Genomic DNA, 24910 nt, shown 5'->3' on the forward strand with positions numbered 1-24910 from the left:
ACATTCTGAGCTGGGGCTGTGATTCCCAGCTCCAGGAGACAGACTGCACTACCTCTCATCAAGCTAGCATGATTAAAATAGCCACAGCAGCACAAGCAGCGGGAGGGGCTAGCTGCCTTGAGAACTCGCCTAGCATCTCGAACAGGTCTGTATTTAGGGCAGCTAGCCCTTTCTGTTGCTGCAGCTTTGCTTTATTTTTAGTGCACTAGTTCAATGAGAGCTCGCACGAGTATGTCTCCTCGAGCTGGGAATTATACCCCAGCTCAAAGTGTAGACAATTCTTGAATTGTAAGCTCCTTGGGCCTGGGACTGTCTTTCTGTGTTTTTGTGTGTATGTTCATACAGCGCCTCGCAGAGTTTGATCCTGGTCTATGATTGGGGTCCATAGGTACTCCCATAATACAAATCATCAATCAATAATAAATAACTGTCCACTGTCAATTCCAGCTGGATCACTTTCTCTCTGTGGGTCACTTCTCAATCATCAAAGTATTTTGTGTGTGTGTGTGTGTGTGTGTGTGCGGGGGGTGTCTACAAGCCCACCAGTGGGCCATATCCTTGGCTGGTGTAAATCAGCATAGTTCTGTTGATGTCAATGGAGTTATGCCAATTTACACCAACTGATATCTGGTCCAACGTTGCAACTCAGTGTCCAAATAATAAATGAGACCACCTATGAGAAGCTGTTAGGATCATTTTAATAAACATTTGTGTTCATTTCATGCCTTTTGAAACAACTGCTCTCTGCTCAAGTCTATGCAGTTACAGTTCATAGAAACACAAAACAATGCTTCTAGGATGCAAGTTTTAATACTGAAAGAGCTGTAGGGAATAGGTCAGCAGCTCTAGGGAAGCAGGAGGGAATGTAAATGAAACTGCATGAAATCTCAGTTGCTGATTTCTACCCTGGTTAAAACCATTCTGCTAAGTACGGTAGATCCTCCTGCTATAAATCCCCAAGGAAAAAAGACTGTTGCCATTTCTCATTCTTCCCAATAAAGGGAACTGCCCTCGATTTTTACCATCACATAGTTGTTCCAGATGGAGAACAAAGGGTTAATTCTAGTTAAATATTGATCCAAAAAAATGCCATAACATCCAATTAATGAATGGTCTAAAGCCATATTTGCTAAATTGCTGCAAAGCCGACTGCTGGAAAGTTAGCAGATTGAAAGACAGGTGGTTTAAAACCTAAAAAAAAAAAAAAAAATACCCACAGTTGGATTCAGAGAGAGATTCTGGGAGTGGTCACTCCACGCTTCATATCCTTAATTGGTTTGTTTTAAACAGTTTTGTCTCCAGCACTTATATCTTACTGATCTCAGGAATCTTAATGGACTTTTTAGGCCTGATTTTAATCTCATGTACACAGGTTTTACACTAGTGTGTAACTCTACTGTCTTCAGAGGAGTGACTCCTGTTTAATATGGATGACGGTGAAGTCAGAATTGAGCCCATAGCCTCCAGCATTTTGTTTCACAATGGATTATGATGTGGAGTTTTGAACATGTAAATCCAAAGCATCAAATACTGCCACATCTTTTTTAGACTGATGGGCTTTACCTTTTTTTGTGCCAGCTGGGCTTGTGCTAGAATGAATGGCCCAGATGCTTGGGAGTGTCTGGCGCACAGCTTGGCTAAGACGTGAGAAGGGGAGCAGAGGTGAAATTAGACTACTTTTTTCTGCCCCACCAGTTCTGGAGGAAGCTGGGGTCTAAACCAATGAACTCATGCTGGCTGGTAATGACCTTGAATGCTGGGGGGGTAGGTAGCATAAAGCCAGCTGTGCCTGCTTTAACCCCCGGGGGGATTTCATTATGGAAAGGGAATCAATCCCTGCTTGGCTGCGTAAGCCAGTGTTTGGGCCATTTCTGCACAACTGGAGCAGTGTAAAGAAGACAGAACAGGATCACGGATCTGGAACAATGACCAGCTTTGCCAGGAACATCACTGGGCCTGTGAGCTTTTTCAGTAAAATTCTAGACTTTTTAATACAGAAAACACCAGTGTCCTCAGCTGGTCACCTCTGTGTCTGTAAAACAAACAGGGTTCCCTCCTCCCATACCACTTAGAATAAAACCTGGACTCAGCAGGACTCCCCACTGAGAAGCAAGAGTGCCACAGTCACTCATTTAAATTGGGAGTTTCCAGACCCAAGTCAGGAGAGCTAATGGCTCACTGAATGGATGTAATTGCTCATGAAAAATCATTAACAGATTTCCTCTGTCAGACCCTGTTGACTCATCATTTTGTTTACAAATGAGCATTCACTGTACCAAAGCCAGTGACATCAAGCAGAATAGAAGCATCAGTTGAAAGGGAAGAATAACCACTACAGCAGTTCACCAGCTCTTTCCATTTGCCGTAATGGACTCGTAATCCTGATGCTGAAAACGGACCCTTCAGCTTCCATAGAGCTTCTCAAGCTTAGGATTTCTTTCTTTCTCCTCTCTTCAGTTTTCTTTTTCTTGAGAACTTCTTCTCCACTGATAAAACCCTTCTCTCCCTCTTTTGACTCACACTCATTTCAGGTCAAACCCTGAAGTTCTTTCTTAAAGGTTCTGATGGGAGCTTGCCTGACTAAAACTGAGGGAGGATTTCAGGATATGGGCCCCATAAGTCGAGCAAAACAGAGAGCAAAGCTGAGAGTGAGCAGCAGCAATTAGGTTAGGTATTTTGTAGAGGGATGCAAAACATTCTAGAGTTGAGTAAGTCACCAGCAATCTTTTTTTCCAATAAAAGTATTTTAGTAGTGAATGATGGCTATTTGGACAATAAAAGAGGCAAGATCCCAGAAGGCCTTTTGTGATCAGCTTTGGGATACCCACATCTAGTTGGTAGTTTTGCCATTTATAGACTTTCGGTATTTGCTGACAAAAGAAACAATCTTTCAGAACTGTTTGTTTGAAGAATAATTAATAAAGTTGCCAAAACTAATAGGCTGTCTTTATTGCTCAGCACCCACAGCAGACCATGAGGGTGCCCCCAAAGTAAGCAGAGAATGCACTGTGTGAAAATGAAATCTTCTAAATTGCCTCACCAGGTGAGGAAAGATGGTCCAGTGGTTAGGCTGGGATTCAGGAGACCTGGGTTCAATTCCCTACTCTGCCAGACTTCCTTTGTGACTTTGGGCAAGTGACTTAGCCTCTCTGTGCCTCTGTTTACCATCCATAGAATGGGGATAATGACACTGCCTTACCTCATGGGTGTTGTAACGATAAATACATTAAATATTGGGAGGTGCTCAGACACTATGGTGATGGAGGTCAGATACATACCTTAGATAGATTGCTATGCCTTGAACTAGGGCCAGAATTTAGGGCCAGAACCTGCACTAATGAGCAGAGCCCATCCACTCCCCTCAACCAACAAGATGTCCTGGAGGCAAGATTTCTAAGTAGAGAAAAATCAAGGGCAATCTCTAAATACCTCACATAGCCAAATTCAGACCAGATTAAGCAGCTGCAACTTTGCTGACTTCAATAACAGCTGCATCCACCCTTAGGGTATGTCTACACAGCAAAGAAAAACGCACGGCTGGCCCATGCCAGTGGACTCAGGCTACAGAGCTATTTCACTGCTGTGCAGATTTCTGGGCTCGGGATGGAGCCTGGGCTCTGAGACCCTGCGGGGTGGGAGGATCCCAGAGTATGGGCTTCAACCTGAGCACAGAAGTACACCCAGCAGTGAATCAGCCCCACCACCCCAGCCCTGCGAGCCCGAGTTGGCTGGCACGGGCCAGCTGCAGGTTTTTCTTTGCTATGTAGACATACCCTAAGTGTCTGAATTTGGCGCTCAGACTAACATTGGAAAACCAGAAGAATGCTTGATCACAGGAAGCCAAAATCTTTCAGTGAGTAGGGGCCTCTAGATATTGTCAATTAACTGTTCTAAAACAGGGAATGATTTTATCTCCTACTGTCCAAAATACTGATTTCATCTAGTAGGGAACCCAAAGTTGGGACAGAAAATGTCTGTAAACTCTTAGGTGGCACAGTGGAAAATGGCAGATCCCATCAAGGCTTATTCAAGATGTTATAGTACATGAGCTGAACTGGAAAGTGCAGTGAGACAATGGAAACAAGTGCAGCAATTGTATGAAAATGTCCAATAGCTGGCGTAGTAGAGTCAGGGCACAGGAATCACCCAAACTGCAATAGCTTAGATGAATAAAGTACCAAGGTAACAGAAATCTACCAACCAGGAGGCCTTTCTATTAGAGGTGTTTTGTATTTAAAACATAAAGACATGTGGAGGCCTACTGAAGCCTGAGAAGGGATGAAGAACAAAGCCGTTCCCACCACCAACTTTACATTATTTCTCTAATGCAAGACAGTCTCCTCCACCGTCTTTTCACACAGGAATTGATTAGAATCCCAACTAACCATCCATCACACAAGTCTCAGACATTTTATAGCTGCCTGTAGAGTTATCTTAGCAGGGAGGCACGCTAACCCAGAAACTTCCACCGGCTCTGGAGGATTTTAGCAAAGCAGCTTCCCTTAAAGTCAAGGGGAGTCATGTGGTTAAAACCCCGCGACAAGCTCTGGCAGTGTAGGTGCCTGAATTTCTGAAGACATTGTTCAAAGCTGGCCTGTGTATGGCGCTAGCCCAGAAGCTCCGTGTTAGCACACGGACACCACCATTTATCTGAATTTCTGTTTCTTTCAAAGAAAGGTCTTTCGTTATTTCCCTTGAAGGAGAAAAACGTGATCCAAAGACTAAACGTAAAGAGAGGTGAATGTTAATTTGAGAGTCTTATGGGACCTGTTCTGCACAGCTCTCTCCCTGCATTACCATGAAACTCATATGCCCCCCTACTCCCCCGCTCAGGCCTGGACTGCAGCTGCAACATTACACGAGTTCCTCCACTCCGAGTACTGTTAAGGTCCAAGGGTGTTGTCAGGGCAGGTGTTTTATGTTGCAAAGGAGCTGGGGGAATGGATGTCATCTATATGTAACGAAGTAGTGAAGTTATTAATGCTGGAACATTTTTTTAAATTCCTGCCCTTTACAGAAACTCTGCATCCTTCATGCTGCTAGGAAGACTGGTCAAGCTTATTATGTTAGTCTTCATCCTGTATTAAATTTAATACTTCTAGATTATACAATCAAATCCCTGAAGAATGGGCAAGATGAAGGACTAAAGAGTAACAGGCTCCAAAGGGGCCATCCTAGCCAAAATAGTGTATATTTAAGCAATGAGATCCTGTATGTCCTTTAAAAATCAGCCCTCTTGGAAATGCTGTTCTTCTGCCTGTGTTCTCCTGGGAGCAGAGAATATATCAGTCCAAGAGTGCCTCATTCCAAGGGTATTCACACTACTTTTGAAAGCTATACTAAAATGTCCTTCTTGAAATTGTTTGGAATAAGATGTCTGATCTGTTCAGACTATATTTTGTTAGCTGCTATTTCCTCAGGAGAGTCTCCCTTGCCCCACTCAAGCTGTGTTTCTCATTTATGTTTAGCTTTGGCTTTGGCAACAGATTCAAAATATTCTAACTCCTTCCCAGAGGCAGGAATTGTGCCTTGACAATAAATTTGGCTCCTCAATCTTCAGAGGTTATTTTCTTAATACACTACTACTAATACTTAGCACTTCACATCTTTAAAGTGCTTTGGATGCATTTCAGTGCAGGTCTGCTCTGAAAAGTGGCCATTAACAAATAGCACCTTCTTACTTAATAGAGCCATTCTTTGCACATGCTTAGTCACATCTGCTTAGTCTAGTAACAGAGGCATTTTACTCGTCAGCCCTGTAAAACAAAGTTATGGAGAATGAGCAGCATTCTAGTCCTTTTTGTGTATCTTCAATCAAAATTGTTTATCGAATTCCAATAGTTCCCCCTGTGCAAATCAATTGAAGACAACTGTGCTGCACGGCTGTCACTGAGGACATAGTTTGATGTGCAGAACTTTTACTGTTGGTGTTGATGTCCAAGAAGGAAACCACTCAACTTTACTCTCAGATCCCAGGGGAGTTTTCAGGTCTGATAAAGGGGAAAAATTCTTTTACTTGCTGAGTCATAGAGTTTAAGGCCAGAAGAGACCACCAGATTGTCTAGCCTGACCTCCTGTATATAGGTCACAAACAGCACCCCACACCCACACACTAACCCAACAACCGAAATTGAACCAAAATATTACAGCCAACAAGAGACTAGACTGCTACAGGCAGAGACTAGGCGGGATCAAGGTGTACTAGTGCCCAAGGCCTCCACACCTGAGGCCCCCCACAATGGCAGGGAAATGATTAAGTGTGAAATACCAGATAATCCTGGCAAGTGAACCAGACTCACATGTTACAGAGGAAGGCAACTCCCATCCCAAGGTCATTGCTAATCTGACCTGGGGGGAAAATTCCTTCCCAACCCAACATATGACAATCAGTTAGACTCTGACTATGTGAGCAAGAACCAGCCAAGCATCTGAAACAGAGACTACTCAGGTTTCAGAGGAACAGAGCTGTAGCTCACGAAAGCTCATGCTCAAATAAATTGGTTAGTCTCTAAGGTGCCACAAGTACTCCTTTTCTTTTAGAGACTACTCAGTGCCACCTCAGAGCCCTGGCCCTCCCTCTCCAACATCCCACCTCCAGCCATGGCCATCCCACAACAACAAAAAACAGAATACACCGGGGAAGGGGCACTCTCTTCCTGACCCCTGCAGGTGGCTGGCTGAAACTTTGAAGCATGCGCTTTTAGGAACATAAGACACAAACTGGAAGTGGACCCCAGGGCTGTTGAGCCCTGTCCCATATCATCACAAGTTACCCCATCATACAGTTGTGCACACACTTGATATGTAAATCACCGAGACAAGAGACATGAAATCCGATTATGCCTCTTCTATAAAGTCACTTGGTAGAATACAACTGAAAGTGCTCAAAAGGTCAAACCCTGCACTTTAAGGGCCAAACCCTGCTTAACTTACTTTGGGGCAACTCCCATTGACTCGGTCCTAACACCTCTATCTTAACACATCCCTAAGGTAGGTGATACTAGCCCCATGTTAAATATTGAGAAAACTCAGACAGAGAGATTAAATGGCTTAACTAGGGCCACAATGAATAAGAAAAGCCGCCAGGATTAGAATTTGAGAGTACATGGCTTCCAGGCCTGCCCTCAATCCACTACATTACTCTTCCTTCTTCTCTTACAGAAGGCATCTATACAAGACAAATGACATTCTCCAGACTGTCAGGAGTAACAAGGCTGATTAGCTCTGTAGTTATATAAATCCAAATCAAGGAAAAATCACTTACCTCACTGGATTCAGCAGTTGGAGATCTATTTTACCAAGTCATGATGATGTAAAGTACTTTTCTCTACTTTTCCAGTACATACTTTGCCCTGCCACCTCTAAGTTTTGTGGAAACAGATGTTTCTAAGAGCATCTGGAAAGATCTAGTAAATATATTAAAATCCACTGGGTATTGTAGTGGTAAGAAACTACAATTAAAATAAAAATAAAATTAGCATCATGAGGTGCATAGGAGGTAATGTTAAATTTCAGATTCTCCCCAAAACTTTAAAACTTAACAGCAATGAGAGTCTTAATAGAGAGCAATTATTTTAGTGCAGATCTTGTTAACATACTGCATAGAGTGACTCGCTGCAGTTCAGAAACTCGAGATGGGAATATATCTAGTAGCAACCATGGCCCAACTTTCCCTTCCTTTCATTTGTTGCAACCCAGTGGGAAGAACTTGATTCAAACCACAGGAAAAAAATAATTAATAAAAAAAATTGTCTACATCAGTTGTTCTCTAAATGGGGATGCTTCTCCCAGTTAGCCAGGATCTAACCGAAAGCTACCTCCCATTTAACCTCTGACACCTGTTTGCAAAAACATTATCCATATCGGGGTGGGCAAACTATGGACCGCATCCGGCCCGTCGGACCTTTAAATCCGGCCCTCAAGCTCCAGCTGAGGAGCAGGGTTGGGAGCTTTCCCCACTCCAGTGATCCAGCCGGGGAGCGCGGTTGGGGGCATGCCTTTCTCCACTTGTGCAGCAGTCCGCGCGACTTACGGAAGCAGGAGCAGCCAGGGGGCTCCGCACGCTGCCCCCGCTCCAAGTGCCAGCTCTGCAGCTCCCATTGGCCAGGAACTGCAGCCAATGGAAACTGCGGGGGGAAGGGGTGCCTGTGGACGGGGCAGCGCGCAGAGCGGCATGGCCACACCTCGAGGAGGAGACGGGCCACTGTTTCCAGGAGCCACTTCAGGTAAGCGCCACCCGGATCCTGAACCCCTGAGCATCCCCTGCACCCCAACCCCCTGCTCTAGCCCTGATTGCCCTCCAAACCCTTTGATCCCGGCCCGGAGCACCATCCTGCACCCCAAACCCCTCATCCCCAGCCGCACCCCATAACCTGCACTCCCAGCCACAGCCTCACTCCCCCCCACCCCATGTACTCTAATCCCCTGCTCCAGATGAGAGCCCCCTCCCACCCTCCGAACCCCTCCATCCCAGCCCGGAGCACCCTGCTGCAACCCAAACCGCTCATCCCCAGCCCCACCCCAGAGTCTGCACCCCCAGCCAGAGCCCTCATCCCTCCCATGTGCCCTAATCCCCTGCCCCAGCCAGCCCTCCATACAATTTCCATACGGAGATGTGGTCCTCCGGCCAAAAAGTTTTCCCACCCCTGATCTATATCAAAATGTTAGCCTTCATAGCTCCTCTTTTTAATAAAGTGCCATCAACAGCCATCAATATTTACCTAAAACTTCTCCTATACAGATTTCTCTGAATAGATATTAGCCAGGATATGCCCTAAAATCAAGAAAGCCTGGTTTTCACGGGCTCATTTCACTACAGCTACCAACCAGATAGCCATCAGAAAGCAATGACTTTTGATCACTATCAGCCCAAAGTGCTTTAGAAGCTGGGAATTGCCATCTGACTGCAGGATAAAATCCAATAACTAAAAAGTTTATATTTCAGAAACAGAAAGGTATGAAAGATCTGAATATTTTAAACAGAGATGGGACATTCCCTTGAATAACAAGAAGATATGTATTTGGGTGTGTCCAATCCCAGCATTAGGCAGTTTTGTTTCTGGGTTGGAACCAAAACAGGCTTATTCTCCAGTTTCAGTTCCAATTCACATGCCTCTGAAATCTTGTGAGAATAGCTAATCTTGAGCAATTCTGGCCCAAGATGTTGGCAGTTTCGAGTGAACAACTGGACCCATATTGCGCGATTTCTATCATTCAAGACCAACTGTCCTGCATTTTGGCCCATGCTGCCATAACAATAGCTGGTGAGATTTTGGTGGCATCTAATTCAAGACTTGCTAGTGCTTAAATCTGAATCTGGATTTGTAGCCTAAATCCGATCTGATCATGCTTCCTTGGCCCACCTCTAAAATACAGTACCCTTTCAGCTCATGGAGAGTCTTGATGTGTTTAACAGCGCATGGTCGAAGTTTCTGGAAGTATATTAAGTAGCTATTGGAATAACATGTGTGACTAATAATAAATCACACGCACCCTATAATCCCCTTCACTGTGTAATGCAATGCTGGGAAAAGAGGCCTGGATATAGAAAAGATGTATGAACGCACAGACTATTCCCCATTTGCTCGATAACTGTGTCCTTGTTCCCCAGAGAAGCTCTGTATGCCAAAAGCACCCCACTGAAAAACAAGGAGGCAGAGACCCAGGGGAGGACTCAGGGAATGTCTGTTTTGTAGAGAATGTTCCCCCCTCTATGTGACCGAATATCCATGTAAGAGTAAGGTTAACAGCCCATGCTCTGTAACCTTGATAAGACGGGCCAAAGAGCACAGCCACGGCACAGGGCCCAGTGATAACACTGCCACTAATACCATTGCTCAGAGTGGGGCTAAGAGGACCACGGAGGGAGAGGCCCCCCTGTGCAGCTCACCAGGTATCACTGGGGTTTGGCCCAGGTTTTCATGGGTATCCCTGTTTTCCATCTTTATCCATTGCCATAGCCCCAGTCCCTGTTGCACTGCTGAAAACTCCATGATCCAGAGTGGGTTATTCTCAAACACCAGGTCTGCAGCAGCCTTGGGGAGGGTGTTGTTTAAAACAAAAAACAAAAAAAACAAACCACATGTGAGGGGAGCTTAGGTGCCATGATAGACATCCTGGGGCAGCCTCATGCCTCGTGCACCTCCATTAAGTTCAGTGGAGATCCAGCAGGTGTGAATTTGCCTCACACCATCTGTAAAGCTTAGGGGACTATGTCTGTGTTTAATTACTCTATTTCCCCTTCTCCTGAAAAATAGTACATTATAAAATTGGTGGGGGCAGGAAAGGAAGCTGGAAATGGCAGCTTCATTTCTGTTCAAACCACTCACGACTGTCATTGAACTTCTGGCCATTGCTGACCCACTGTGTTTCAAGAAAAGGTGGCCTGATTATTCACAGCTCCTACAGTGCTCTGTGCCTCTGGGCTCCATTGTAGACAGAGATTTGCATGAGAAATGATGGCATATTCCCCCAACTGAGCAATATTATGGACAGAACAAGAGTAATGAGGCACGATTATCAGGAACAGCGCTATCAGCCTTTCTGATTGGCTTGTCACATCTAAAACAGCCTCATCTAGATTCAGCCTCAGATCAGCCTCTTCTAAAGCAGGCGCTCCAGAGATTCTGCTCAACCTCACCCTGTCAGAATGGGGGCTGCCAGCAGAACTGTTATACAGCTGCTGGATATTAATACTGTTCTTTCTGCTGAAAAACATCAATAAATTCTAGGGCCTCCCTTAGTGAGGGATCATTTCAGCCAGTCTGCTGCCTCCTCCACTTGCTCTAAGCTGTTACTTCCAAACTTGTAATGAAAACAGGGAGCTGCAATTGTTACTCTACCAACCTAGAAATGGGAAGCGGGGGACGGGACAACAAAGCAGACAACACTTGCAAATTAGCAACTCTACTGCTAACTTCATGGCTAACTTCCCCTCCTACCACTTTGCTCATGCATCCTGGACTATTTATAGTGTGATTGTTATACGGGTGTTGTCTAGTGGTAGAATAAATGACTGAGCGGTGAGGATCCTTGGGTTCTATTCCTGACTCTGCCACTCACTTGCTTTGTGGCAATGGGCAGATCACTTTGCCTTTCAGAGCCTCAAATTCCCCACCTGTAAAATGAGGGTATTAATTCTTACCCACCTCAGGTGGGTGCTGAGAGACTTAATTTGTGAATGTTTGTTAATTGCACCTTGATTTATGGGTGGACAGAGCTACAGAAAATGCAACATGTTAATTACTGGTCTTCCGCTCCCTTCTACAAAAAAACATTTCAAAGACCCACAGGGAATAAAGTATACAGGCATTAGCCATGTGCTCTTTTCTAGTTAGCATTTTCTTTTCTCATTGTCAAGAACTTTTACTATTGTTTGATACTATCCTTAATGCAGTAACTGCAAGCACAAATGACATGTCAGACTGCTCATTTGTGCACACAATTAGTGCATCTGTGCATGCAACTGCAATAGCTGTGAGCAAATTATCCATGTGTGCCATTCTAAAGGTCTGAATCATTACTTACAGCCACATGCTATCAATAATATTGACTATACTATTAGCTGTGAGCATGTAGCTGTAGGTAAGTGTGATGGGTCTCAGGTATTTTTAATTTACTGTTTTCATGTCTCTCTAGCGCTTGCTTGTTCAATGTTTGCATTAAATTACCTTAGCCAAGGCCTTATGCTTTAATGTCTCTGATAATCCTTTCCAACAAGCTATTGGGCCAGAACAGCATAGGTATTTAGGCACCCAAAGACCTGGATTGATGCCTAGTAGGATTTTAAAAAGTCCCTAAGAGAGCTGGAAGTGGATTAACCTAATCCACAAAAAGGCACTCTTAATGCAGAATAAGAGTGTCCACGTGGGGAGTTAGTGTGGAATAGCTTTAAATTTAAACCCTAACTATTTTGTGCTAACTACGCTGTAAATCCACCAGGTTGACAAGCTCTTAATCAGGCAAAATTTCTGGTTTTGGTGTGAAGCCAGGTGAACCTCACTGACTTAGGCTGAATTTCCCATTGCAATCTGGGGTTCATTTGGACTTGAAACTCAAAGCAGGTGTGGGTACAAAAGGAGTTCTCGGGTGGTTTGAGACCAGCTGGTAAGAACCCAAGCAACATGAATCCCTTTTAGATAAGATCAGTGAGTTTCACATAGCTTTTTTACAGGTTTTTCATCTTTGCATATATCTTGAAATTGCTTAGATGTGTTTCACTCCAACTTCCCATTGTTACCTACTGTTTAGTAGAGATGGGCCCAGGACACTGCGTTCAGATCCGGATTCAAGTCTGAACTTCTCCAAAGAACAATGCGGGTTGGAGCCAGGGCTTTGATCTGGACAGTCAAGTCTTGATCCTACAATTAGATCTACACAGGCACAGAGCTCCACCCACACATATCTGAGATTGGGGGCATAAAGAGTGAACTCTTCAGGCCAGGGACACAGACTTTTATTTTCTCTCTAAAACAATATAATCACAGTAAGAAAAAAAAGATTAATGTGATATAATGACATACTGTAGCTTTGGAACACCACAGTATTTTGCAGCTTCAGATAGTGCGAGCAACCCCCAAAAGCATCAGATGATATAAAACTAAAATGTATTACAGGAACTTTTGCTTTATTTTTAATGTATAAATTAAGTGTAAATCTGCAGTTTCCTTTTTGTGGCTAGTCCTCTGGATTTGTTTGAATAGATGTATGGTTAGAGGAGATTTATTTTCATGTTTGGAGTTTCAGAATTAGTATAAACTAGTACTTCAAAGTGACAAACCTCCTTTAAAACCCAGTCCTATTGAGACACTACAGTATGTTTGGATAGTAAGTAGATGCTCTGTCATACTCCCATGTGGATACAAGTTTTAGTTTGGGAACATTTCTTACTGGTTTTAGACAACATTTTCAAACCCAAATATACACATACTGAAATGGTTTATATAATTCACCCAAGCAGTACATTTTATTTAACAACTCATTATCATAAAACTCATTGATGGCTATCTGATCATTAAACCACAAAATATACTGTTCAGTTAACATGCAGAGTCTGACATAAAGCCACAAGAGCCAGAAAATTCAGAGTTAATGCTGAAACTCCATCATTATCACATGCCACTATGCCTAAGTATTTCAGCATGTAAAATACAGTAAATCAGAAATCCCTGGAGGTCCCCACAACAGAATTGGGTTTAGATTGGTGTTTCAACCCCACTTCCTCAGTTCTGTATGTGCATTAGACATTAAATTGTATTTTAACAGTTATTTCTCCTCATAGTTTAGGGACAGATCCTCAGTGATGACTGCAGCATGCAGAATGGGTGCACAAAGATGGCATAACGTTCACATTTGCACTCCCCTGATCCTGCTGCTGCTGTGAGGAGGACTGAATTAGAGCAGCCTGGAGGCTGCTCTATTTCCTGTTGCTGCAAACAGCCCCCAGGGCCTTGAACAGTGACATTACAACAATTTTTACAGTGGGGGTGCTGAGAACTATTGAACCAAACTGTCAACCCTGTATATGATGGAAACCAATTCAAGCCGGGGGTGCTGCCAGACCTCCCAGTATCCCAACTTCCAGCCCCTTGGGCTTGAAACACAACCAGGAATGAATGTGGGACACAGGTATCTCAGCCATACCTCCTTCCCCCTGCTATGACATCATCACAGATAGAGAGTGACATAAGAGCCCATACATTGGCTGTACACTTTTGGATGATTCCCTTATACTAGGGTAATCCTCAGTAGGCCAATTAAACCAGCTTTATGGCCAACTTGCCCCTTGTGTAGTGTAAAGTGGCTACACCATAACAGAATATCATGCCCTTAATATCCTTTTTTGGGGTTGATCATCTAAGGTACAGAGCATCTCCTGGGAATTACTGAGTGCCCTCAACTCAAGTCCATGTGAAATTACAGTACTCAGCACATTGGAGGATTGGGCCCTTAACTAATTATCTTTCAAAAAGGAAATTAAAAGGCATACCAGGGACATGGCGTGAGGTTTAAGGGTCCTTCAAATTTAATAGTCCAGAATCTGACCTGTTACAATAGTGTAAATATGGAGTAAATCCACTGGGGTTTCTCAGGTTTAACACCAGCATACCTGAGATTGGAATCTGGTCCCATATAGCAATGGCCCCATTTACACTTAACCGTGTTTCCTAAGCTCTGACAGCACCCCACTGTGGAAGGTACCCACTAAAGAGAGCACATATATTCATCATCATCTTTGGAGACATGGATTCAAATCCTGTTGAGGTTACATGTGATGAAAATACATTGGTGGTCCCATTCTAGCACTTCACAGGGGATAGTTATTGTCCCTAACACAAAAACACAAGTTGTTATAGATAGGCAATCTCTGCTCAGGAGAGCCAAACCTGGAACTTCCCCACTAGCCTTCTGGGGGAAGTTCCAGGTTTGGCTCTCTCTCTCTTTGTTTCAAAATCCCTCCTTAAAACACATGCCTTCCACTAAACCTACCAGTCTTAACCCACCTCTTTCATAAGTGCTTTAACAGAATCTTTCATTAACAAAACACATAATAGCAACACTCTGTTAATCTTCCTCTGCTTATCTAGAGAATCTGCATGGGCATTTTGTCTGGCCTTTTAGACCCCAATTCAGCAGAGCACTTAAGCCTGTGCTTAATAAGTCAATGGAACTATTCAGGGGCTTAAAGATAAGCACTGTGCTGAATAAAGACCTCAACCCATTGTACAGCATTGAGCACACTGTCAGAACATAAATAATATATTAACAACATAAGCAATACCTACCCACACTAGACCTGTCTAGTTTTCTCTCTGGGCAATACATCTGTCCCCCAAACGTATATTATTTATTCATTATTATTTCTACAGCACTATAGGTGTGCATGGTGCTTTACAGACAAGCACAGTCCCTTCACCAAAAGAACATACAGACTAAAGGCCTGATCATGCAATCCACTACTCACAAAAGCAGTCTTTACCTCCATGAGTCCCACTGACTTCAAAAGGATTAGTCATATGAGTAAGGGTTGCAGGATGGGTCCCTTGATTTCTTTCCAAACAACAGCCCCCATAACACTACTCATTACATTTTCTATAATATAAATTCTCTTTAGCCTAACCTGTGTTTGGAATGAATCAACCAGTCATTTCATATTTTTTCAAACTCATTTTAAAAAAAAAAACACCCTAATCTACAAAAGCACTTTTTTAAAAAAAAATACTTTAACTCATTTGAGTTATATGGGGAGGAGGGGAAACCAACACAACCTGGGAACCCACTAACTGCTGAAAAGTGGAGCTTATAATAGAAACACGGCTAGACCCTTAGCTAAAACACCATGCCAGCTGCTGTGTAATATATTTTCCTGCTGTGTTCCCAGGGCTGGGACGCAAAATGTATCAGAATATTTCATTGTCTCGAAGGTGGAAATTGATGTTAGATTTTTTTTCAGTGCAAAGAAACATTATATTACAATCCTCATCTTGATATAGTTGCTCTGGGAGTTGGAAATAAAAGCAGCTTGTTAACTTGTTGACAATCCTAATGATTAAGAAAAAGGGGGGTAAATTTAAAAGCTCTTCTTCCAACTAAATGGCAGGTAAGAGGGTTTCCAGCAGACTAGGTCAACATTTCTAGAGATTCACACTTCAAGTGAATGGGAAATGAACAAATATTAAGCAGGAACAAATGTTAATAGTATGTTGCATTTATGTATTGCTGAACCTTCCATGCAAGGAACACAAAGCACCTTCACAACCATAATCCTTAACACTCAGTGAGGTGAGCTCAGTAACTACAGTAAGATCATTTTATAGATCAGTTTACTGAGGCACAGGGAAGCGACTTGCTCAAGGATATACAGAGAGTCAGAGTCAGGATTAGAAGTCTGTTCTCCTGACTCCCAGCCCTATGCTATAATCACTAACCTACACTGCTCCCCTTGTGTAAATATACATTTTCTAAGAGCTTGATCCTGTAAGGTGCTGGGTGCATTCAACTCCCAATGACTTCAACAGAAGCTGAGGGGGCTCAGAACCTTGTGGCACCCACCCCTCAATGCCACGTACATCATTGTTTAACCACACTTCTAATGACACACCCATTCTTAATATGCTTTCATTATATAAGTGACAATCTTCCTAGTCATCGCTATGTATAGATATGATCCTGAGTACAGCATTTATTTCTGCAATCATTGAATCAATACAAAAATTAATTACTCCCCCCCCAAAAAAGGATCGATCTTGTCAGTCGCTAGAGAGAAGTCACTGGCTTTACATTTTTCAGAGTAGCAGCCGTGTTAGTCTGTATTCGCAAAAAGAAAAGGAGTCCTTGTGGCACCTTAGAGACTAACCAATTTATTTGAGCATAAGCTTTCGTGAGATGCATCTGATGAAGTGAGCTGTAGCTCACGAAAGCTTATGCTCAAATAAATTGGTTAGTCTCTAAGGTGCCACAAGTACTCTTTTTCTTTTTGCTTTACACTATAAACCAGAGTTTTCACCCTTGCTCTGACACTGACTCCATCCGCAGACTAGGGCAAGTCTCATAATCTCTGCTTCAGTTCCCACATGCTATGAATAGCAATAAATATACTTACACAATTGCCTCACAGAGCACCAAAAGGAGGCATCAATATCTATAAAGTGCTTTACAGAGGAAAAAGACTAGATATTTTAAGTGCTGATAAATGATGGCTTATTCGTTATTGTTAATTGTTGCCCTCAAGTGACTCTAAATTAGAAAAACCTGTACTATTCATACAGGCTGGTATTTTCGAAGGAGGCTGAGGAAGTTTAGATGCCTTGTTGCCATTGAGTTTCCATGGAAGTTGGGCACCTAACTCCATAGTGCCCTTAGAGAATCTCAGCCACAGTGCCTAATCCTGCGGTCATTACACAGGGCATGCCCCTGCAAAGTGCTGAGGCCCTCCATGTAAGGAATGCTGAGCACCCAGCACAGCAGCTGAAATCATCGAAAGTAGAGGTGTGTTCAGCAACTCTGAAAGTCAGGCCCTCAACTCCTACTGACTTCACTGGGAGCCAAGACTGCCTCAGGCCTGGACCCACATCATGCCCACGTCTTTTTGTGGCATTAACTTAAAAGCCACAATGGTTATCAGATTTCTGATGTCTGGCAGCTTGTACTTTGCCACAGAGGAAAACAATTCAACTTCCCTAAAGCTGGTCTGTGAACTACTGCATTAAGGCTACCTATTTTAACATAGCATGGGACTGCTGTTGCCAAAGACACCGGTTACACAGGAAACCTTTCTATCATTGCCACTGTAAAGCACGGAAACCCAAAACAAGTGCTCTGTCTTGCCTGTGAAATCAAACAGACTTTTTTATAATCTCTGATGGAGCCAAGTTGTGCCTCTTTCCCAGAGGAAGAAAAAAAGATATAGTGTTAAAGAAGCTCCATTGTTAAATAGTTTGTGACTTTTACTAAAGGGGAATATAGGCATCTTTATCTGGCATTAAAAATTATATTTCATTAATGTTGTAGCCATGTTGGTCCCAGGATATGAGAGAGACTCAACAGGTGAGGTAATATCTTTTAATGGACCAACTTTTGTTGATGGGAGACACACACTTTCGAGCTTCACGGAGCTCATCTTCAGAACTGGAAAAGGTAAAAAGCTAACTACAAGGTGGGACAGATTGTTAAGCATATGGGGTAAACACATGTTGCAAGAAACCACATAAAATAAAGTGGGCAGAGGTGTTAATTTCCAACCCTGAAGAAGAGCTTTGTGAAGCTCAAAAGCTTGTCTCTTCCACCATCAAAGCTGGTCCAATAAAATATATTACCCACCCATCTTGTCTCTATTAACATTTATGCCCACTTGGTAACAAATTGTGACAATGGCAAACTTGCAGCCCAAATCCAATGAAACAATGCAGCCTGTGTCCCCTCACCATGCACTGTATACATCCTGCACTGGCCTGCTGCAGGAATACACAGAGGGACGTGGGAAGAGAACAGCTACAACCGAACACACATTCTTATAGCTGCCTTCCCTCCGTGTCTGTACAGAGAGCAACAACCGAAAAGAAAGAGAAAAATAAAGTCTGTGAGTCACTACTGGTTCACTGGGAACGTGGGAATAAAGACGCTCCTTGATAAAAGAGGGGGCGGTTACATGTGTGCGAAAACCACTGCATGTTTGGCTTCATAGTAAACCAAGCAGGAATCCAATTGACTTTCACAATGGACCTAAATTTATACATGGGTAAATGAATGTAAATCGTTGTGAAAAAAAGGAGCTCACTGTACTCAGCATGTTTCCCCCAACCTCCTAAATACTGTCTAGTATAAGTAAACCAGAATCACTCATCAGAGGAGGCTATGAGATGGATTTGAGTAGAGATGGTCCTGGGAGTGCAGAATCCACATACAAATTCTGACACCCACGTCAGTCCCGGGCAGAAGTTTGGCTTCATTCAACTGCAAACCTCGGAGAGAGGTCTGGGTTTGGCTGCTGACACCCTCTCCCCACCCACCACACAAATCCAAAGTCTGACGGGGTTTCAGGTGCTGGGGTTTGGGACAGGCCACTAAAGAAACAGAGCCTGATCTGCACCACTGAAGTCTGTGGAGCTTTGCAAATGATTTTGATGGGGTGCAGTGTGCACGCTCATGCCCATAGAGACTAGTTACAACATTCAGATCTGGCTCTTGGCTCTGATTCCAACCACCACCACCCCAAAGTCCAGTGGTTCTCAGATCCAAGCTTCTGACCAAATCCCATCTCTAATTTGCATTTATGCCAAGGATGCTTCTGTCAGATACACAGTGGTGTGAAAGCCATATCACGTGAGATGTTTAAAACTGGACTAGACAAAGCACTGGAGAACAGACTGACAGGAACAATCCTGAGGGAGAAACTAATAAATCTTTTCCACCTCTAACTTCCATGACCCTGAGATTCTTAACCCCTCCAGACTTCAGCCAAATGGACGGTTATCGCTTACCCAGCTAGTCATGAAGTTTCAACGTTATTATTAATCCAAGCCTGAGACCCAATCCTAAAATCCTTACATTGATTTTAATAGAGTTTTGCCTGAGTAAGAACTTCAAGAATGGGACCTTGGAGAGTCCAGCCCCAGCCAAGCACTCCAGTCCATGTAGTGCTTGATACCAGCAGGGGCTCACCACACAGTCTGTCTGGGGTGTGCTGAGCCCTGTCCTGCAGAGCTCTAGGTTGCCTTGCAGTCTCTCACCTACTAAACAGCTAGGTTTCTCCCAGCAGGTGGTTTCCCTAATATAAAACCTACTTCTTTGGTTCCACCAAAGTGCAGTGTCACACGGATTACCTGACATTTCTCCCCCAACAGGTGGTTACTGTGCCCTCCACTTCAAAAGCTGCTCCCCTGAGCTGCACTTTTTCAGGGTTAGGGGTTCTCCCCAGTGCAGGGAAAGTTCCCCAACTCCTCCCTCTGGTCCTCCATAGGGGCAAACCTGCACCCTGCACAGCAGCACTGCGAGGGGACCTTCCAGTTTCTCTCACTCCAGAAGGTTGTGTCCCTCAGTCCTAGAAAACTGAGCTGCAGCATTATCTGGGGCGCCTTGGGAACTTCTCAGTGATTCCCCTAATGCTGGAACTCTGCTCTCCCCGGACTCCCCCATTACCCGGGCCCCCTCTATTCCCACCCCTACACGCCTGAGCAGCTACAACATTAGAGGGGCATCTCGATCCCCCACCCCCCCAATCCTGAAAGCTCCCCCGAGCGGCAGCATCACTGGGGGGAAGGTTCCTCGCTCCCTGCGCAGGGGGGGTTCCCCACTGACGAGAGGCAACGTTACAGGGCTGCCTCCGTCCTACCGGAGGGATCCCCACTCCTGAGCCGAGAACGGGGGGGGGGCCCGATCCCGGGCCCGCCTCCCTTCCCCTACCTGGATGTTCCTCTTCTCGCAGGCCGGCCCGGTGCCCTGCACCACGCTGTCCAGCACGGTCACCAGCCCGGAGTCCGGCTCCACGAAGCACGAGTTCCTGGCCCGCCGGATGCCCCGCTCGATGTCGGCGAAGCGGAAGGCGCAGAGCGCCGAGTGCTGGCGGGCCCCCGGCGGGGCGGCTCTCTCGAAGACCCCGAAGAGCAGCTCCTGGGGCGGCGGCGCCGCCGGGGGTCCCAGCCGCAGGGGGGCGGCGGCCGGGAAGACGGAGACCAGGCGGGTGAAGCCGTCGCCGCCCCCGCCCCCGCACTGCAGCCCCACCTGGATGTAGGACTCGGTCAGCTTCTTGGTCTCGCCGGCGCTGGCGTTGGCGCTGCGGCCGGGCTCGGCCAGGCAGATGCGGGCCAGCAGGCTGTGCGAGCGGCTCTCCTTGTCGCCGGCGTTGGCCTCGCTGTTGAGGGCCAGGTAGGCGTAGGCGGCGGCGGCGGGGCCCCGCGGCGGCGGGGCGGGGTGCAGGAAGGCCCGGACGAAGCTGAGCTTGTGGCGGGCCTTGGCCCCCTGCTTGATCTTGAAGATGTTGTCGTCGGAGGGGTTGAGGTCGAAGGTGAAGAGCTTGGCCAGGTCGCCGCGGGCGTTGAGGGCGCGGATGGCGATCTCGGGCGTGTTCTCGAAGCGGTGGTCCTCCAGGCTCTGGTTGCGCGGGAAGAAGGGGCTGCCGAAGCCCGTGTAGGTCGCCCCCACCAGCAGCCGCGTGTCCGGCCTCCCCCCGCCCGCCGGCCCGGCGGGCCGCAGCACCAGCCCCACGGTGGAGGCGTTGGGGTGGTTGGCCGCGATGTTGAGCATGCTGGGGAAGACGGTCACCGGGTCGCCGCCGGCACTGCCCGGCGGGAAGCTCACGGCCACGGCGGAGATGTTGGCCATGCTGCGCAGCTGGCAGAAGCCCTGGTAGATGGAGCCGCACACCACCACGATGCCCTGCTCCGGGTCCGGCTGCAGGATCTTGTTGTAGTTGTTGGTCAGCACCTTGGGGTGCTCGCAGGAGGCCTGGGGCAGCTGGGGCGCGTGGCACAGGGGGTTGTCCGGCACCGGGCCCACCTGCTCCTCCACCTCCAGCGTCAGGTTGGGGCCGGAGAGCTGGTAGAGCCGGTTGACAGCCGCCAGGTAGATCTTGCTGCCCAGCCCATCCAGGGCGAAGTTGTTGGTCAAGGTGGGCGAGAGGAACTTGTGCTGCACCTCCAGGCCGGCGTTGGGGCTGCCGAGCAGGGCGAGCAGCAGCAGGAGGGGGGCCAGCCCCTTAGCGCCTCGCTCCCGGGGAGCCATCCTGCCGCCTGGGCTGCTGCTCTGCAGAGTGCATGAGGCTCCACGGGAAAGGGGGCTTTGCAAAGCCAGGGGAGGAAAACCTGCTTCCTGCGAAGCCAACACGCCTCAGCACTGAGTGACGCCAGGAGGGAAGTCCTGAGCTTTCGTTGCAATCCGCAGCCCTTGCCTGGTTACTGGACCTTCCTCTCTCTCTCTCTTCTCGCCGGTCCGGAGATCGGATGGGGTTAAACTGGTCCCGATCTCGTCTCTGCAAAGGCTGCACCCTCTCTTCTCTCTCTGACAGCTCCGTGCTGCCTGTGAAGCGATCCGCTGCTCTCAGACTTCTCTTCTTCTCTTCTCCCCTCTCTCCTTTCTGCATTACTCATGGGCTTTTTTTTTTTTTTTTTAAATTTGGGGTTTGTCATGTGAATGTGATTAAGTTAAAGATATTTTCCAAAAGCTGGAAGGCAGGCGTTGCACCAGCCAACCACACAAAGAGGCAGCCCTTGTTCCTTGATAGCAGCTCCTCTTCTAACAAATAACTCTTGTGTTTGTGTTTTTTTCATGTTTCTAATCAGAATATGGGACTGGGACTGAAGGAGAGAGGCGAGATAAGAACTTTTCTCCTCCGGACATAAAGCAAGACTGCAACCAAAAGTAAAAATAGCCCTAACCAAACAACATTAATTGCAGCCAACCCCCTCCCATCCAGAGCTCCCCCCCCCCCCCCCCCAGTCAGATTAGGTTAACTCTCACTGCTCTTGAAGTATTGCACTCCCCATAAAGAGACTTGTACAAGAAAGGATAACAAAGAAGAGAAGGTCAGACTGTCTGGGGTTTGGGGGTCAGGAATAAATTAAGTGGACAAATATTCCAAGTATGTGGAGGGGGGGGGGAAATCTCTCCCAATCCCACTGTATTTCAGTCACTGGTACCATGCACTCCTTGTTTTAATGCCCTCTATTCCAATGGAGATGTGTTTGCATTCGGGTGCTCTTTTTTAAATGTGTTCAAGAAAGGCTGACATCCCCAGAGCCTGAAATCTTCTGTTTATTCCCAGAGCAGGTATAGCACAGGGTCCCCTGACACTGCTCTGATAATGTTCCTGATAATAATCCTATCCAAGAGGACCTAGGAATGAGAGCTCAGCAAGGATCAGATTGGGGTGGTACTCTTCCACCTTCGCTCACAAAATAAGCTCTGCTCCGATGAGTTACTGCTCCCAGTAGATTGTGCAGGTGTTCAAATTATGATTGTACATGTTCTTTGAGCTCCATTAGGCACCTTGTGCTTGGTCTATTTAGGTTGGGCACCATAGTGAGACATCACTCAGTAAATTGTGCAGGTCAGTGATCCTCCCTCTCCTTTCAGAGGGCTTTTCTTACACAGAAAAGTTATACCACTATTAGCTAGGGAGTGAAGTTAAACCAATATAGTGAAGCTGACATAACACCCATGTGGACACATATTCCAGTGTACAAGTGCCTTTTTAAAATGTAGATTATGTTGCTTGGGGACAGGTTTAAGAGAAATTTTAAAAAAGCAGCTCTGATACTGGACTAAGGGTCTACAGGGTTTATATCAGTATAACTGTATTGATTTAACTATATACTTACACCACTATAACTGGTAAAACTTTGCCATGTAGACAAGCTCTTACATGTGGAATGAAATAGTTAACAATTTTGACACAAATTATCATCACCAGGCATCTGAGTTAACCCCTCACTGGGATGAAGGGTTCATACCTTATAGAACAAGTGTTGCAGGCTTTCTGCAGATTCAGGTAGAGGTCTCTGCATCAGTTACTCTGAGTGCACATTTGTGAAGTTTACTGTGCACCCATACCAGCTAGAGACAGATTGACTTATTTTTTAAATTAAAACAGATTCTTGAGAAACAGATATTTGTAAGCCATATTGGCTGAATCTATGACCTGGCATTCAATCTCTCCGCCACTTCATTTGTTGGCCTTTCTGTTGATATTGCCCATACAGAGAGGGTTTGTATGTGTGATGTGAGCACCTGTCCTCTGGGAAATAAACTGAGACCCACACCAAACTCATTTCACATAACCACTATTTGCGAGCTATGAGCTAATTGTTTTCTCCCTCAGGAAAACTGACAGGAGGACAATAATGGGGAGGAAAACTCAGCAAGATTTCTCCCTAATTGTTCCATCAGGGGAAGGAGGATAAGATTGTCCTGGGTCTGGGTTGTCTTCCCAGTCTGTTCTCTTGAGTTGGTGGGGAAATGAGGTAGTGCCAAGCCCTGCTCCTTGTCTGCCCAATTCCCATTGTGGATCCACAGACTTGCCGACCACCCTCTCTGGGGCCAGAGGAAGGGTTGCAGTGTCACTTGCTTTTATAATGTCACAATAATTGCTGTATTTCTTAAAGCCTCAGGTCCTGGAGTCCTGTGAATGTGTGAAAATCTTAACTTTTACTAAAAAAGAAAGTTTCTAACCCTCATGGTTCTGAAGGAAAGCTTGAAAATGTGACCTGAGCACAACCTAAGAAAACCAAAGGGTAAATAAAAGGAAACTCGTATGTATTATAGTGGAGCCTCCTTCCACTTGGGAAGGGTGTGAGCTGTGCATGGAGTGGCCTTCCCATGCATAGATCACATGGTGGCAGTTAGGTCTGCTGTTTGGTCACTAGTCTCCTGGCAAGCTCCTGCTGATAGGCTCTGTGTCCCACTTTCAATGCCCTGAGCCATCCCTGAGTCTGGGCTGTTCTCATGTTACTTGAGCTATTTTCACTTATACACGACATATCATTGAAGCTGATGGGCATTCTGGATGACTCGTATTCTGGATAGAAACACCCTCTGTTGTTGTCTACTCTAATTTCTACACCTGCCAGTTCCCTTCACCCCTTTCATGTCCCTTTCTCCCATTTCAGAGCACTAATTAATACATAACTGCAATGGCCATGCCATGTCCACTGAAGATGTGCATAGAATTAAATACAATGCTTTCTCATTAACTCATTGTCCTTGCTAAATCATAACTATCCATTAGGGATATCAGTTCTTTTTAAAATATGGGATTCCAAGATTGTTTTGGGTTTTTTATTTTCAATTTTTAAATACTATTGTGACTTTAACTGCCCAGAAATAAACTCATGTTTTAAATATAACACCACATTGTATTTAGCACCATCCATTCCAGGACATCAAGGACTTTAAATGCTGATAAATTAAGCCTTAAGTGTGAGCCAGGTAAATATCATTATCCCTATTTTACAGAAGGAGAAAAGGAAGCATAGAGGTCTACATTTTCAAAAGTGACAAGTTACTTAAATGCCTCCATTTTTGGGAGTCTAGCCCCATAAATCAATCTATTTTAGGGTTTTATAGCACCACTCATCACCACAGTATCTGGTCTCCTTTCAAGTGAGATCACCCTTTTAAAGCACCTCATATTGGACACCCAGAACTTGAGGCACCCAAAATAACTAGTAATGTTTGAAAATTTAGGCCAAAGTGAATAAGTGACTTGTCCAAAGGCACACAGTCACTGGCCTTGTCAGGAATAGAACCCAGGAATTTTGACTCCCAGTTTACTGTTCAGACCACTTATCTACACTGATACAGTTTGAGACAAAATATTGGTGGTCTTGCAGGATTACCTGGTAAATATTTCACTTTTGTTGTTGTCAGAAAACAATCCTCTGATAAGCTGCTTTAAGGTTGATTTTTTCCAGAAATCTTC

At 45.3% G+C, this 24910-nt stretch overlaps 1 protein-coding gene across 1 annotated transcript in view; it reads right to left on the minus strand.

Annotated features, from left to right (window-relative positions):
- The window catches only part of PLXND1 (plexin D1), a 123647-nt gene extending 101823 nt beyond the window's left edge, over positions 1–21824 (minus strand). The window contains exon 1 of the mRNA XM_048858075.2: positions 19900–21824. Coding sequence (XP_048714032.2) covers positions 19900–21216 — 1317 coding nt within the window. The 5' untranslated portion in view covers positions 21217–21824. The remainder of the gene's footprint in view (positions 1–19899) is intronic.
- Between the last annotated feature and the right edge of the window lie 3086 nt (positions 21825–24910).

The sequence above is a fragment of the Caretta caretta genome, chromosome 7 (genome assembly GCF_965140235.1).
Source record: "Caretta caretta isolate rCarCar2 chromosome 7, rCarCar1.hap1, whole genome shotgun sequence".
Lineage (NCBI taxonomy): Eukaryota > Metazoa > Chordata > Testudines > Cheloniidae > Caretta > Caretta caretta.